The 17,081-nt window shown below is 50.4% G+C and overlaps 1 protein-coding gene across 9 annotated transcripts in view; it reads left to right on the top strand.

The window, feature by feature from the left end:
* ARNT2 (aryl hydrocarbon receptor nuclear translocator 2) overlaps positions 1-17,081 on the top strand; it is a 193,190-nt gene that overhangs the window by 110,522 nt on the left and 65,587 nt on the right. For all 9 annotated transcript variants that reach the window (XM_035727987.1, XM_027570451.2, XM_035727983.1 and 6 more), the window contains 2 exons: positions 1,098-1,163; positions 1,484-1,569. In XM_035727987.1, coding sequence (XP_035583880.1) covers positions 1,098-1,163; positions 1,484-1,569 — 152 coding nt within the window. The remainder of the gene's footprint in view (positions 1-1,097; positions 1,164-1,483; positions 1,570-17,081) is intronic.

Here is a 17,081-nt window from a genome sequence, read left to right as displayed (position 1 = left end):
CATCCCAGCAGCCCCAAGCCGTCCCCCCATGAATGCCCTCCCTGGGAGCGTCTGCAAGTAGCCTCCGTGCCGTGAGCACTGCCCCATCACGACGACTCAGGCAGGCCCCTCCCTGCCTTGGGGGGTCCTGGGGGGCACCGTCCAGGTGGCGCCACACAACCCGGATTCACCTGTGAGGTGGGTGGCCCTGCCGTCTGCCGAGCGCATGACCTTGCCCTCCAAATAAAGTGGGTCAGTTTTAGGAAGATGCTGAAAGCCAGGCAAGCTCGCCCAGGTGGCGGGGTCCTGGATTGGCCCTGCTGGGGGGACACGCATGTGCTGGCAGCGGTCCCAGGGTTCAGAGGACAGTTGGATCCTTACCTTGGCCGTGTTGAGTAGGAAGATATCCAGAGCGTTAGCTGTCGTGGAGTTGGGAGCGGGGAGCCCACGTGAGGCGGGGTAGACCAAGTGGCTACCAGCTCTGGCCACGGTGTAGACCATGCTGTTCAGAGCCTGGTCTGGTCTCCATGGCGGAGAGAGGCGGGAAAGGCCCCCCAGAGCGGCCTGGCCTCCCTGGAAGGACCTTTGGAAAGGCCGCTCTGCCCTCTGTGCCCACTCTGCCCTTTGCCGTCAGTGGCCATGGTGGCCGTGTTACTCCCCGGCAGGTGGGAGGGAGGGTCCCACGACCGCAGCCCAAGCCCGAGAAGATGTTTCTTGTCACCAGTGGGTACCATGTGTTTTGAGTTGCTGTCTCTGCTGAGGCGTGAAGAGACGCTACCACGGTCATCCCTCACTTCCCTGCTTTCCCGAAAGCCACCCAGTGCCACAGACATGAGTCTCCAGCTTGGAGCGTGGCCAAGATCCCCTGGAGTCCTTCTGTGTCTCCACCCTCCGGGCTGGGCCCCGAGCATTGCCCAGTGGGTCTCACTGCCCTGGCCTTCAGGGACAATCCATGTCCCAGGGCACGCAAGCCCACTTCGACACTTTGGAAGGGAACCGGCTGTTGGGCTCACTTGGGTCAGTGGGTGAGCATCAGATCAGACCCACCTTTCTGACTGCAACACTCCAGCCTTCATAAACTTGGGCGTTTTTCATTGTAATGATTTCTCGAATCTCAGGTGTGGAAACGCTCCTTTGGATCACCTCCCTCTAAACAGAATAACCACCATGAGGAAAAGGTTCAGGTCAGTAGGCTTTTCTGACGTGTGTTTGGGGCCACGCTGCTGGAAAGCCTAAGTGCACTGAGCTGGGGGGTGGCGGGACCTGAAGAGGGACCGAGTGCAGGGAGGGGCGTGTGGTGCGCACATCTGGGCTGGGGCTGCAGGGCTGAGCAGGGAGGGGAGCTGGGTGCAGCTTTGCAGGAGGGAAAGCAGGCTGGGGGGAAGGCAACGTTGAAACTCACAAGGCAGGTGCAACCCCAGGAGCTTAGATCACAGAGGACCCATCGGTGACCTTGCCTTCCCACCAGGGGCTGAGCGCCATCTCACAAATGCTCTTTCTTTAGGAACGGCCTTGGTCCCGTGAAAGAAGGGGAGGCCCAGTATGCTGTGGTCCACTGCACGGGGTACATCAAGGCGTGGCCCCCAGCAGGTAAGTGAGGCCACATATTCATCCCAAGGGAGTCAGGCACTCTTCTCACCTAATACTGCTTTCCCGCTAGGGATGTAATCCTATGGAAAGAGGCAGTAAGATATTCTTATTTTTCTTTGTGCTTAGAACATAATAATCTTTGTAACTGGAAAAACTCCTGCTTCTTGAGGCAAAGGTTTCTGCAAAGAGCAATCCTGCAAGGGTGGTGGGAGCCTCAGCCATTTCTGAGTTCTGTCACCCAGAGCCCTGGGTGAAACCATGGTGGCATTTCAGATGGTAGTTCCGACACTCACTGGGATGGTTCAGACAGACAGACGGACAGCCGCAGGTGCTGGTGAGGATGTGGAGCCCCTGGCAACCCTCAGCAGCACTGGTGGGAATGTAAAATGGTGAGCTGGTTGGGAAACCGGATGGACGGTCCTCACGGTGTTGAACGTAGAGCTGCCCTATGATGGAGGAGTCCCACCGCAGGGTGCGCTCAGGTGAACCCAAAGCATTTGTCTGCAGAGAAACATGCACGTGAATGTTCACAGCCCCGTTAGTGGCCAGACTGTGGAAGCAGCCGAATGTGTGCATCAGCTGATGAATGGATAAATAAAACGTGGAGTATCTGTACAACGAAATGTTATCCAGCCAATCAAGGATCCATGCTACCATATTGGTGACCCTGAAAAACGTCATGCTAGGCCAAAGAAGGCAGACACGCAGGCAGCATGTGATCTGATTCCATTTATGTGCAGTATCCAGACAAGGCAAATCCTTCCCTACAGAAAGTAGATTTGTGGTTTCCGGGTGCCGGGGATGACTGTGGGTACAGCGTTTCTTTTCAAGGTGACACAGATGTTCTGAAATCAGATAGCGGTGCTGGTCGCCCAACTCCACAGTCTGAAAAACCACTGAACTGTACACTTGACGACGGCACAGTCTATGTGTGTGAATTATAGCTCAATCTGTCTCTTAAGCCAAAGAATATATGCTGTTGAGCATTTGTTTAAGTGTCCATAAGATCAGGTTGATTGATAATGCTGTTAAGGACAACTGTGTCCTTATTATTTACCTGTTCAACGTATCAGTCCCTGAGGGTGGGGCGTTGAAGTCTCCAACCATAACAGAGACAGGATTTGCCTTCTTCTTCTGGTAGTTTTGCCCTTGTTTGCCTCCCATCTCTTGATGCTCTGTTGTTTGGTTCATACACATTGAGGGTTTTTGTGTCTTCTTGGAGAATTGACCCCTTTGTCGTTATGTATTGCCTTCCTTATCCCTAATAAGTTTCCTTGCTCTGAATTCTACTTTGTCTGAAAATAATACAGCCACTCCAGCATTGTTTGGATTAGTATTAGCATGGTATGTTTTTCTCCATCCTTCTGCTCCTAGCCTAACTGTGTCATTGTATTTACAGTGAGTTTCTTGTAGACAGTACGTCGTTGGGTCTAGTGTTTTCACCCACTCTGACAATCTGCCTTTTAATTTGTGTGTTTAAACCATTCACATTTAGTGTGATTATTGATACACTTTGATTAATGCCTAGCATCTTTTCTATTCATTGTATTTGTTCTTTTCTTTTTCCCCTCTCTGCCTTCTCTGATTAGGATTTCATATTCTCTCCTATCTTAGCGTATCAATTATGGGTTTCTTTAAAAATATATTTATTGGGGGACCTGGGTGGCTCAGTTGGTTGAGCATTCGACTCTTGATTTCAGCTCAGGTCGTGATCTCAAGGTCGCGAAATCCAAGCCCCACGTCAGGCTCCGTGCTCAGCAGGGAGTCTGCTAGAGATTCTCTCTCTCCATCTGCCCCTCCGCCTGCTCGCCCTCTCTCTCTCTAAAATAAATAAAATCTTTAAAAATATATATATGTTTATTGTTTGCCCTAAGTGTGAAATATACATTTACAACTAATGTAAATCCACTTTCAAGTACTGTTGTACCACTTTGTGGGTAGTGCAAGGATTCTGTCACCCGTCTTTCCTTCTCCCTCCCTCCATCACCTGCGGCTCTGCTCCCACGCGGTCATGGGCCTCATCACCCTACACATAATGTTACCATTATTGCTCGGAACACACGGAAATATATTAGCTCAATTAAGAATAATAAAAATAAAAAAGTTTATTTTACCTGAATTTATTCTTTCTCTGACATTCTTCCTTTATATGGATCCGTGTTTCTAACCCACATAGTTTCCTTCTTCCTGAAAAACCTGTTTTGACATTTCTTGCAGGACAGCTCTGCTGGCGATGAATTCTATTTTTGTTTTTCACAGAAAGTCCTTATTTCTCCTTCACTCTTGAAGGATAATTTTACTGGACATAGGATTTTAGGTTGATGCTTATTTTCCTCCAACATTTTAAATATTCTCTCTTCTTGGGGTGCCTGGATGGCTCAGTCGGTTAAGTATCTGACTCTTGATCTTAGCTCAGGTCTCGATCTCACAGTTGTGAGTTTGAGTTCCACGTTGGGCTCCATGCTGGGCGTGGAGCCTGCTGATGAATGAATGAATGAATGAATGAATATTCTCTCTTCTTGTTTCCATGGTTTCTGATGGGAAGTCCACAGACCTCTTATCCTTGTGTTTTTACAGATGGTGTGGAACTTTTTTTTTTTTTTAATTTCCTGCCTTCTTTCAAGACTTTTTTTGTCTTTGGTTTTCTGCAAAAAAACCTCAGTAGTTCAATGACATGCCTCAATAGTTCATTTTGGTTTGCTTTTTGGTTATTTATACTGCTTGGTCATGTCTGAGCTTCCTGTGTCTGTGGTTTGGTGTCATTAATTTTGAAAAATTCTCAGACATTGTTTTTCACATATTCTTTGGTTCTATTCTCTTTCTTCTCTCTTTGGTATTGCGATTGCACATGCATTATATCATTTGAAATTGTACTATGAGTTGGGGGTATTGTGTTCTGGATTTTTTTCACTCTTTTTTTTCACTTTGCATTTTAGTTTTGGGAGTTTCAATCAACATGTCTTCAAGCTCACTGAGTCTTTCCTTGGCAATGTCCAATCTACTGACGATCTATCAAAGGCAGTCCTCATTTCAACAATGTTTGTTATTTCTAGCATTTCCTTCTGCTTTCCTCCTGGAGTTTCCATCCCTCTGCTTGCATTACCTGTTTTTGCTATTGTCTGTTCTCCCACTAGAGCTCTTAACATATTAATTATAGTTATTTTAAATTCCCTGTCTAGTAATCTCAAGGTCTGTGTCATATCTGAGTCTGGTAATGTTGCTTACTTTGTCTCCTTAGGCTGTGTTTTTTTCTTGCCTTTTAGCATACCTTGTAAATCTGTGTTGAAATCCAGATGTGATGTGTCAGGTAATAGCAGCTGAGGTAAACAGTTCATGGCGCGAAGTTTAATGTTTCCAGGAGTTTTCAGCGCTTAATGTTGGCTGTATGTATACATATATCAGCTTGACATATATACATGTAAGTGTATATATTTCTTAGTTTATGTATTTTTTATTTATAAATTTTTTTACCTACTTAAACCATAATGCACAAAATTGTCGTGATGCTGCTTGCCCGAGGCCCCTGGCTAGACTCGAGACAAGAACTCATAAAGCAGCACAGCCTTCACAGTGTTCAGAGCCTGGACCTCAGCTCTGAGATCTAGAAACAGTCCTGATGGTGCTCTAGAATTGGTCAGCCCCAGCTACTGTGGGAGAGCCCTCAGAAGCTGATGTATTCCCCAGATGTGATCCAGTCATGCCGTGGGGTTACCTGGTCTCTGACGCGGACGCTCGTGTCTGTTGTCCAGGGAACCTGTGAGCCTCTGAGGTCCTTGTGAGACCAGATTTGTATTGGAAGGTGTGGACATCCACCTTCCCACAGCCGCTCAGCTCACGGAGCACACGTGGTGGCCGGATGTGTGCCCATTGTTGAGCAAGGCTCTCCAGCGCCAGACGTGGGCCCGTCCCTCAGGGAGCACAGAGACATATGGCTGGGGGCCAGCACGAACACAGACGACCACAGGAGAGTGGAGAGTGTGGTGAAACAACCAGCCCTGGGGACAGGGCGTGGGACCCCGCACCCCAAGTGACCCCAGGGTCAGGAGAGCTTCCTGGAGGAGGAGGCTCGTCCCAGGGCAGGTGGGTACCACCAAATCCAGCTCTTGGGACCCTGGTTCCAAGAGCCCATCCCTTTCTTAATGTCTTCCTCTTCTGAAGTCATTAGTCATTCTCATTATAGCAGGCAAATTCCTCATCCTGTTTCTGGCCTCCAAGTACTCTCCTTCTGACCACTTTATTTGGGCTGCAGGCCTACAGTATCATGAGAAATGCCATGATCGTCATGAGTCTAACTCAGGATCCTGGTGGATGAGCAGAAGAGATGAGTCTGAGGCCCAGGGTGCAGGCTGTTGACTACACCCAGAGCCTGCACAGGTAACCCCGGGCAGGCTCTCCTGGAGTCGCGTGAGGTCTGTCCCCATGAGTGTTTGTGTGGACAGGGTGATGGGGCAGCAGGACTTAGCATGAAGCCTTCAGTGACCACCTTGTAACTGTGCCAAGTGAGAAAGGGTTGAAGGAGCCGGGGGTGTTTGTCTTGGAGAAAGTAAGACATGATTTCTGTCTTGAGGTATTTGAGGGGGTGTCATAGGAGGGAGGAATTAATCTTACTTAGGATAGTTCCAGAAGGCACAATTTGGACCAAAAGAGGAAAGTTACCAAAAGGCAGATTTTAACTCAACTGGGAGAAATGAGCAAAGGATATGAACAGGGTATTAAAAACATGTATAAATATAAGTACATACACACACTAAGCAGATGGGAAAATGTTAGTTCCCTGTTAGAACTGCAAATTAAAATAATTTGATATGGTCTTCTCCTACCTATCAAATGGTAAAAATCAAAAAAGACAAAATACACAGCATTGGTAAGGTTCAGAAAAACAGACACTTTGATGAACTGCTGGTCAGAATATTATAAATCAGTACAGACCTTTCTGTGGACTCATTTGGCAGTGTTACCAAATGCTTTAAAATGTGCATTCCCCAGCATACAGGAATTGCACTGGTAGGAATTTATTCCAGGGAATTATCAGAGATGCCTATTACATGTTTAAGCGTTATATATAATTGTAAAAGCATTGAATTCGTGTAAATTTCAGTGACAGAGTTGGTTCAAAACAGCATGGAGCATCTGTTTGATGGGACACCTGATGATCACAAACTAGGCGTGCTTTCAAAGGTTAGCGCTAGGAAGTGTGAAAAAGAAGAGCAGGTTACACAACAGAAACATCATGATCCCAAGTTTACCTTTGTCGTAACTGAGTAGTGTATCCATGCATGGATCAGTTGTACATACAATGTTACCCAATGTGACTCCTGTGGAGCAGAGCGCTCCTTACTTTTCTCTCTTCGCTCCTGCGTTTGCCCAGCGTGTATGTGACTTTCGTGATCACAGAAAATGATGTTTTAAAGAAGTGCATCTGGGGGCATCCAGGTGGCTTAGCCGGTTAAGCCTTGGCTCAGGTCATGATCGCAGGGTCGCGAGATCAAGCCCCACATTGGGCTCCATGCTCAGTGGGGAATCTGCTTGGGATTCTCTCTCCTTCTGTGCCTCCCCCCTGCTCGCACTCTCTCTCTCTCAAAAAAAAGAAGCCAGTCTGAATTTTCTGAAGCCTGTTCCAGACGACTGGATTGAGTGGTTTGCACTGAATTCAAAAATTACATCTTTTTTTTGCGTTTGGTTTTGTTTTGTCGTTGTCTTTCATTGTTGTGCTTCTATAAAGGTGAAGGTTCTGGAAGACAAGCCTGCATCCACACGTGATGAGTGCAGCCTGCCTCCGGGATGCTCAGCTGATGCTGCCTTGCTCTGTGGCTGACGCTACGCCGTTCCTTGGTTGATAACTACATTCTTAGCACATGGGACACTGTGCTTCCCATTGAGATCTCTCAGGACCGAGTGCGTGGTGCCTTCATTCCCCCGCCCCAGTGCTCAGCTCAGACCTGGCTCAGAGTATATATTTCCTGAAGACTGGACAGATGGACGGGCAGATGGACAGACGGATGAAAGGAAGAAAGGAGAGAAAGAAGGAATGAGACAGAAGAATAGTTGACCTAGGGGGTGGATATGGGAAAGAACTTCATGCCAGAATTTCCAGAGGCGTTTGTACAATCTACTTTCCCAGAAGTCATTTAAGAGGGAAGAGAGTCATCTGGCCTCGATGAGGTGGCTGCAGTGAGGTCATTGGCATGCTCACCCTAGGATAAGGTCGGGGGACGGGAGCACTGGAACAGCGACCCCCACACACACTTGCATGGAGCCTCGTGAATGTTCTGGCGGAGTGCTGTCCCTGCTCGCCTTAATTATAAATGTGGTTAGAAAGGATGAAGTCCTAAGCACCCATGTTGCCGAAAATATATCCACAGGCGACCTTGGACATCTCAAGAGGGGAAAAGAGGCAGACTTTGTGGAGCCGACGACAAGGGCCTCAGGAAGGAGTCCTGGACAACCCGCATGTGGCCTGTGGGCCTCCCCCCGAGCCGGCTGGCCGTGCACTCAGACCTCTGCTTGGGGCCCGCTGACCCCACCACACCCTCTGGTGTGTCCCAAGCCCCATCTGCGACACGGTGGCCTTCCCGGTTCCCCTCAACTGCACCGTGTACTACGTGGGTTTCATTTTAAGTGTTTGGGTGGAACGGGAAGAAAGAGTGGGGTTCCACAGACTGTCCCCTCAAATCCTGTAGCTGCTTCCTCTGAAGAAACAGACACACTGTGGTCAACAGAGTAAGTGGGTGAAGAAGTCACCTGCAACAGGTTGCAGTTTATGTCTCGTGAGGTGTGTTCAGAGTCCACAGGGAACTTTGACATTGGGAAGATGGTATTTATTGCCCCCACCCAGTCATCACCACCCTGCTACCTGCATTTCAGACGGACGTCCAGCCTTGAGCCAGAAGCCACCTCCACGCAGGCCTCTGTTCCAGGAACTGGGCTCTGACCGGCTTGGTCCATCCCCTGACAATCCGGTTGTGGGGGGGAATCTCTGGAGAACGGGCCGTGCGTCCGCGCAGGAGAGCCACGGTCCGACCCAGGAGAGGGGAGCCTGACTCAATCCGGCCTGTCCCTCCGGCCTGCGCTGTCAGGAGGGGGCTCCGTGGCTGGTGCTTTCCCTCACTCTGCCGCTGGGCTGTCAGTAAGCCTTGGCCACAGCGTGCCAGAGGCCTGAGGTGATTTGGGGGTTTGGGCCAGAATCTGCTGTGGTCAGGCCAGCGCTGTCCCATCGCCAGACAGCCCAGCCCAGCCACGAGCTCATCCCCACGCTTCTTGCAGTTTGCCTGTGGAACACAGTGTGTGTGTCTTGCCTTCGTTTGAAAATCTCCAAAAGCTGCTTTGTCTGAGTTGAGGCCACCGACCCACAAGGCAGTGGCTAGATCCCTGCTCTCTTCGACCCTCGGCCGCCCTGCCCTGCCCGAGGCACACGCACACATCCGAGCACGGCAGGTGCCGGCTCCCGCTCAGGCGCTCAGTCTGATGCCCCTGGGCAGACCGTAAGGCCAGAGCATCGGCGGCTGACGTCTTCCGGCTCCTCGCTCCCGGGCAGGGCAAAGCCGCCTTTCTGTCTCCTTCAGTGAAGGTGCTCAAGGTCCACCTGTGGGCCGGGCACTTTGCGAGGCCCTGGGGACCCCAGGGCTGGCTCGTCTGGCACAGGTCCTGCCTCGTAGCTCGCAGTCCAGTGGAGGAGACAGGCAGGCGTGCAGGTCCCGGCAGAGTCTGGGGTCACGGGTCATCAGAGGGGCACAGGTAGGGAGGCAGGTGGAGGGGGGAGAGCCCATCTGCTGGGAGCGTCAGGGTCGGCTTCTCTCTCCTCCTCGCTGTGGCCAACCCTCGTTGAAAGCCCCACAGGCAAGGAGAGAGTAACACCCGAGCTGAAATGCAGACATGAAGGAGGCGTAGGAATGTCCTAATTGAAAAAATGCTTTGCAGGCACAGGGCTAGCGTGGGTGAGGGCCTGGGCTTTGAATAATGACCACAGCTCCGTAGGCGACTGCTTGCCACCTGCTAGGCTCTAGGAACAGTCTCTGTGTGCATTAAGCTGTTTAATTTTTATAAGAACCCTAAGGAAGTGCCGCCTGTCACACAGAGGAGACACCAGAGGACTCACGTATGCTGTCGTTAGCCTGGTTCCCAGCCACAAGCGGGATGGCTGTGCTGCGAGACCAGGCCTTCCTGGTGCTCCCACCACAGTGCTCTGCTCGCTGCCGTGGGAGGGGTGCTGGCCTGCACAGGTGGCTCACTGTGGCTGGCGAGGGCCATGGCCAGGCTGGGAGTGTGGACCCTGCTCTCCATTCCACAGAGCGTCACTGAAGGCCACTGAAGGTTCTTAGAGATCAGTCTGCATGCTGGAGTCAAGTGGGAGGAGAAGCAGGGATGGGCCCGAAGGCCAGGGGCCTAGAGGAGACTCATGCAGGGAGGAAGCGTGGTGCCTGACCCAGGGCCATGCCGTGCAGATGGAGGGGGGACGTGGGATGCTGCAAAAGCAGGTGAAGGCCGCGTGCACGGCTGGTGGGGTTCCGGCCCCAGATCGACTCCAGAGGCCCCGGGCTTAAGGGTGCACGAGGCTGCCTCCCCTCACCTGTGCTGATAGGCGTGGAGGTAACCCGGGGCTTTAGATGCAGAACGCAGAGTTCAGATACGTGGTCCTTGTCTTTCGTCGTCTGTGTTTTGAGAAGTCGGTCGCCCAGACTTGGTCAGCCCTGCTGGTTCACCGTCATTTCCTCTAGACCGCATTCCCTCCGCCGTGTTCTGTGCTCCCCACTGCCAGGGTGAGCCTTCAGGCTCTTGCAAGAAGAGCGAGTGGGTGCATCACTCACAAGTCCTCCACCGTCCACGCTGTCCCCTGTGGCTCCCCCGTGGCTGCCCCGGAAGCTCCTGGGTCGCGGTGCTCCCTCTCCGAGAGGCCCGAGCCTCTGGGCTTTTGTTTTTCTTTTCTGGGCAGCCTGCTTCTCCTTTCTCCCGCTGTGACATTTGTAGGTTGTTTTGAGTTCATCCCTGGAATTTAAGACTTTCACTCAGATGGCGCCCGGGGTAGGTCTGTTTTCATTCCTCTTAATTGGTGCTGGGTGGGCCATCGCGGCTTGCACACTCGGGTCTTTCTTCTCCATGGGGAAGCTCATCTAGATGTTTCCAGCTTGCCGTGCTGCTCTGCCCGCTCCGCTCACACCTGCAGTCATACCGATTTCCCGCCTACGTTGGTTAAAAACCTTTTCTTCCAAATTCTTCGGGGAGTTTCTCAGTCTGAATCTTCTAGGTATGCTTCCCGTTTAATTGTTTAAAACTCTGCAATGGTCCGTTTCATGGGAACTCAGTGCTTTGCTGAATTAAAGCTGTGTGCTCTTTTCGATAATATGATGTCTTCTCGTGTCATGCTGTGTCGTTGAGTTTGGGCACTTTTCCTCTCTTTTTTTTTTTTTTTTTTTTAAATAAAGAAACTCTTTTTCTTTAGTGGGAGCATCTGCTGTGTTACCTTCACTCGGTCTCCTCTTTTTCACGTGCTTGTGATTTTCCCACGTGGCTTGCCTTCCAGAGGCCGCCGTGTGATGGTCCGTTGTTGGGGCTTGGGGCTGGTTCCATCACTGACCTTGTGGGTTCCAGTAGGATCTGTGAGGCCCCGGCAAGGGCAGAAGAGGACTGCTTCCCTTTTCTGTTACCTGACCAAGGTCCGTTTGTCTGCACCCGAGGACAGAGGTGGGGGCAAGAGATGACTGAAGTCACATACGGCCCTAATAGGATGCACTGACATGTGGCCGCCATGCTGCCTTCTGGGATGTGTGGGTTCAAGCCTGGCTCTCCCTCATGATGTACCCCCATTCCGCATTAATCTCAAGCCACTGTAGCTCGAAGCTCGGATGTTGGCCTTACTGGGGGCCTTCCACACACACCCCACGTGGCCTTTCTCTTCGGGCTCAGGGGCTTGTGCCGGGTCTGCTCTTCCCTCAGTCCAGTCTTGCCCAAACCATGCACTCCCAGATTTTTCTCAGGCTGGGAGTCTGCGTATGTCAACCCTACTGGTTTCTGGTACTGACGTGGACTTCTCTGAGCTCAGTCTCTGTTTGTTTCCACAGTCATTTGGGAGGTTCAGGTAGTTTCTCAAATGGTCTCTGTTTCCTCTTTTGAGCTTCAGAGTTCTGCTTTGCAAAGAGGAGGGATCCATTTCTTTAGAGTCACGAGCAGGAATGCTGAAATGCAACATACCTGCAAGTCAGCATTTCCCAGAATATCTTCGGAGATTGCACTTCCCCAGAGATGCACCATGAAGCAAAGATCCTGTGGTCAACAATGTGGGAAACTTCATGTTCTGTTTTCCCCTCCTAGAGAAGCACACGAAATGCTCTGAGTAGATCTAAGTGATGAAACCTCTTTATCTTTCTTGAAACTATCTTTCTTGAAACTATGCTTCCTAAATGTGTTGGTCAGAGAAACTTTTTTTTGCCTAAAACTTATTAATATTCCTCAGAGAATATCTTGGAAGCATGCAATGAACAAGTGGCCCAAAGTGCTTGTAGAAGGTGGTTGTTTTCTCCCCCGCATTTGGCAGAAGGCACAAATATGTCTTTTTTTTTTTTTTTAAGAATTTTATTTATTTGACAGAGAGAGAGAAAGAGAGACAGCGTGAGAGGGAACACAGCAGGGGAGTGGGAGAGAGAGAAGCAGGCTTCTGGCCAAGCAGGGAGCCCGATGTGGGGCTCGATCCCAGGACCCTGGGATCATGACCTGAGCCGAAGGCTGTCGCTTAACCAACTGAGCCACCCAGGTGCCCCACAAATATGTCTTAATTCATGTGGAGATTTAAGTCCCAGGACAGACTCCACCCAGCATTACTGAAAAACAGGCCAACTTTCCATGAGTGTCTGCACAGCGTTCGCGCAAGCCCCGGTAAGAAATGAACACACATTTTGGGCCGATGCTGGGGTTTCATCCCAAACAGCGGTTTCCAGTTACATTTCACTTGTGTGTTGTTTGCATCACTCAGGATTTATTTAGATCTGGTGTTAGCGAAGCATGTTTCCAAAGGAAAGGTAATTGAACGTGGGGCAAAGTGAGTTTGTGGCACCGATTAGGGAATGACTAGAATCTGTTAAAATGGCTGGAATTATCCCATTCCTATTAAAACCCACTTTGATAAATATTGCGGCTCCTGCCAGGAACTGTTCCCTCGTGACACCATTTCCTCCCGGCCCTGGCATCCCGCCGAGGACGTACAGCCCCCTCGCAGCCCAGTGCTCGTCTCCCTGTTCTAATACTAACCACATGGCATCGTGGTGATCTGGCTCACCGTGTCCCCCGCCAGCCAGTGAGCTCCTTGAGAGGAGCCGGGTCTCATGCACCACTGAATCTCCAGGGCAGCCTGGCCACTGAGGAAGAGCTCACGAAGTGTGTCAAATGTGATGGACGGCATGGCCAGACTTCAGCCTGGCCTTTGGGCCCACAGAGTGTCAGAGCCACGGAGAACCTCAAGCATCGCCTCGGGCTGGCCCCTCCTGTGTGCAGAGGGAGAACCGAAAGCCCGGCCAGGCTCTGTGTCTCTGTGAACCCCAACATCTCTCCCCTGCCCTTGGCCCCAGAGGAAGCCTGCAGCCAAGCAGAGCTCAGCCACAGCAAGAGGCCACCTTTTTGATGAGTTCTGAGGATGGTACCTTCCGTGTCACAGGGAAAGCAAGATCTGGTTGTGCTGAGTTCCACATGCTGGGCACTGTGCTCGGTGCTTAGTAGGTATGTTCTCATCCAATGCCCACTGCCCCCCATTTCACAGATCATGGCTGTTATTAGTCCTGTTTCCTGCACCGCAGGGAGGCTGGAGGCTCAGCGGTCAGTGGTCAGTACGCAAGAGAGTCAGGATCCCCCAGTCAGGACTCCTGTCACTCTGGCGCTAGGGCCCTTAATCACCGTCAAGCCACTCTGTTCCCAAGGACTTGTCGCCTGGGGTGCCTGGCTGGCTCTGTCGGTAGACCACGCGACTCCTGATCCTCGGGGTCATGAGTTCAAGCCCCACGATGGGCGTGGAGCCTACTTTAAACATAAACAAACAAACACATCCAAGACTTGTCTTCTGTCATGTTGGTGTCCCATGGGGACCACTTTTCCTTTAGAGTATTCTTTCCTGGAACCACTTTGGCCCCACAGGGCACTCACTGGGAGGCCTCCACAGCAGCCTGCCTTCCTGACATCCAGACAAAACCCTGTCACCACCATTTCAAATATGAAGACAGTTTGTGCCTCCCCGTATCAGAGGCAGGGGGTAGCCCACAGAGCTCAGCTGCTGTGCCCTGAGACACGCTCTCCAAAGGATGCACAGGCCTTCTTTTGTGCCACTTCCTAAAAAGGCCCGCATGGGGTCAGCACGCTGTGAGGAGAGACCAGGAGGAGAGCTCAACCAACCTGTAGCAGAACATTATTATATTCAATCAAAAGTATTTGCCCTTCAGATCATTCGTGAAGATTCTTCCTTGGATGAGCTGCTCCCCAAACAGATTTTGAGATGTACTTTCGCAGATGGAACGAATGGCCCTGAAATTAGTGACCAGCAGGGAGCCTTCTGAGGTTTTGTGAAAGGGGGCTTGAAATCGGGTCAAGGCTGTGCTTTGGCGGGGTGTGGAAGTGGCAGTGGGGTGGGAGGGGCGGGGGGATTCTGGGAGAACACTGCGGACCACAGCAACAGGACGGGCACGTGGAGGCAGCCCTGGGGCAGGGGACCGGGGTCCGTGGGCAGGAGGAGCAGCCCGACAGGGGCAGTGGTCCCCGTGACAAAGGTGCCCTGGACGCAGCCAGGTCACAGAGCCTGCAAGAGGCAGATGGCCACGGGCTTGGGTTGCGAAGAACACAGCTTCCAAGGGCCGAGCAGAAGAGGCTCGTTTGGGGGTCGGTTAGTTTGCGAAAGGCGAGCAGGGGCAAGTGGGGCCTGGAGTTCATGGGGGCAGAATAGGGAGTGGAAAGTGGTGAGACACCAGGGGGTGAGGGCGCGGGCGGCCGGAGGGGCAGGTGGTGGGGAGCGGTGAGCTGTCAGAGCAGGCACGGAGGGATGGTGGTGCCAGCCAGTGCCCAGTGCACCCAGGGCTGTCAGGGAGGGGGCAGCGCCACAGCCCCCCGCGGGCATGGGGACGGGCGGGTGGCCCCACCATCTGCACTGGAGCGAGGTGTTAGATTCTAGAAGGCGGCTAGTGGGGCGCGTCATTGGATCTATGAGCTCTGTGTAACTGAAAGCCGAAAATCACCGTGAAGTCCTGCTGCTAAGGTAGGGAGGGCTAGAGGTTCAGTGTTCTTTGGCTTCCCTTGGAAAACAGCCTACTGCTTTCCATTGAAACCCCTCCCCCAGCAGGGAAGGTGACAAGGCCTCAGTCTCACAGTGGGCGGGGCCCCCCGGGGGGCGGGGCGCACGGCCCCCTCCTCCCTTTATGGACAGTGAGGCCTAGGCCTAAGAGGGGCTGCTGATGGCCCCCCTGCCCCTTGGAGTGGTATCAGTGGTGCGGCCCCTTACTGGCTAGCCCTTTGTTTATAGATTATGATTTATTGGAAACAAAGCTCTATCTTCTGCGTCCAAGTGTAAACAGAAGATATTCATTTACGACTTTCCTTTTAGGCAAAAGAAGATACATGTAAATTTTCAAGATTTAGGAGCAGTTAATTTGGAAAGCAGTGTTGCAATTTTGCCAGGTGCTTTAGAATTAACTTCTAGCATCACTGGGTACATGTTCTCTCGATGCAGAGGTCAAGGGGTAGAGTTCTAATGTCTGGATTTAAATCCCCCGTGCTCATGGTCCTGGCACTGTTGGAGAATGAGGTACCACCTCAGAAAACTTCCCAAGTATATGCAGCCCCCCCACCCCCCGTTTAAGTACCAGACATCATGTGCTGGCCTTTTTTATCCTGGAATCTTTATTTTTTTTAAATAACTATGACAAAATCAGTCCATCTTCAGTAAAGAAATTTAAAAGGCCTATAAAAATCTTTAAAAAACATAGTAAAAATCACTAACAAACCCAGTTTTTAAAATTTTTAAAAGGTTATGAACTAAAAATCAGTCTCCCTTCCTACCCGGGTCCCACCCCCAAGAACCAACTGATAACACCCCCCAGTGCTTCTGATTCTAGGTGTGTGTGTGTGTGTGTGTGTGTGTGTGTGTGTGTGTGTGTGTGTGTGTGTGTGTGTGTGTATGATGGAGCCCATTTTGTATATTTTATTACATAGCCTGTTTTTTTAACTTCTCATGGACATTGTAAATACATTTCCAAGTTAGTACATACAGTGCTACTTCCTTCTTTAAAGGGGCTGCACAGAAAAAGCATTTGACAAAGTACAGCATCCTTTCTTGATCAAAACTCTGCATAGTGTAGGGATAGAGGGTACATACCTCAATATCATGAAAGCCATCTATGAAAAACCTATAGCAAATTTCATTCTCAGTGGGGAAAAACTGAGAGCTTTCCCCCTAAGGTCAGGAACGCGGCAGGGATGTCCACTATTACCACTGCTATTCAACATAGTATTAGAAATCCTAGCCACAGCAATCAGACAACAAAAAGAAATCAAAGGCATCCCAATCGGCAAAGAGGAAGTCAAACTCTCACTCTTTGCAGATGATATGATACTTTATGTGAAAAACCCAAAACACTCCACCCCAAAACTGCTAGAACTCATACAGGAATTCAGTCAAGTAGCAGGATGTAAAATCAATGCACAGAAATCAGTGGCATTCCTATACACCAACAACAAGACAGAAGAGAGAGAAATTAAGGAGTCGATCCCATTTACAATTGCACCCAAAACGATAAGATACCTAGGAATAAATCTAACCAAAGAGGCAAAGGATCTGTACTCAAAAAACTATAAAAGACTCGTGAAAGAAATTGAGGAAGACACAAAGAAATGGAAGAACAAATATTGTGAAGATGTCAATGCTACCTAGAGCAATCTACACATTCAATGCAATCCCCATCAAAATACCATCCCCTTTTTTCAAAGAAATGGAACGAATAATCCTAAAATTTGTATGGAACCAGAAAAGACCCCGAATAGCCAGAGGAGTGTTGAAAAAGAAAAGCCAAGCTGGTGGCCTCACAATTCCGGACTTCCAGCTCTATTACAAAGCTGTCATCATCAAGACAGTATGGTACTGGCACAAAAACAGACACATAGATCAATGGAACAGAATAGAGAGCCCAGAAATGGACCCTCAACTTTATGGTCAACTCATCTTCAACAAAGAAGGAAAGAATGTCCAGTGGAAAAAAAACAAGTCTCTTCAACAAATGGTGTTGGGAAAATTGGACAGCCACATGCAGAAGAAGGAAACTGGACCATTTCCTTATACCACACACAAAAATAGACTCGAAATGGATGAAAGATCTAAATGTGAGACAGGAGTCCATCAAATTCCCGAGGAGAACACAGGCAGCAACCTTTTCGACCTCAGCCACAGCAACTTCTTCCTAGAAACATCGCCAAAGGCAAGGGAAGCAAGGGCAAAAATGAACTATTGGGACTTCATGAAGATAAAAAGCTTTTGCACAGCAAAGGAAACAGTC

The sequence above is a fragment of the Zalophus californianus genome, chromosome 6 (genome assembly GCF_009762305.2).
Source record: "Zalophus californianus isolate mZalCal1 chromosome 6, mZalCal1.pri.v2, whole genome shotgun sequence".
NCBI lineage: Eukaryota > Metazoa > Chordata > Mammalia > Carnivora > Otariidae > Zalophus > Zalophus californianus.
This window is presented reverse-complemented; position numbering and strand designations above follow the sequence as displayed.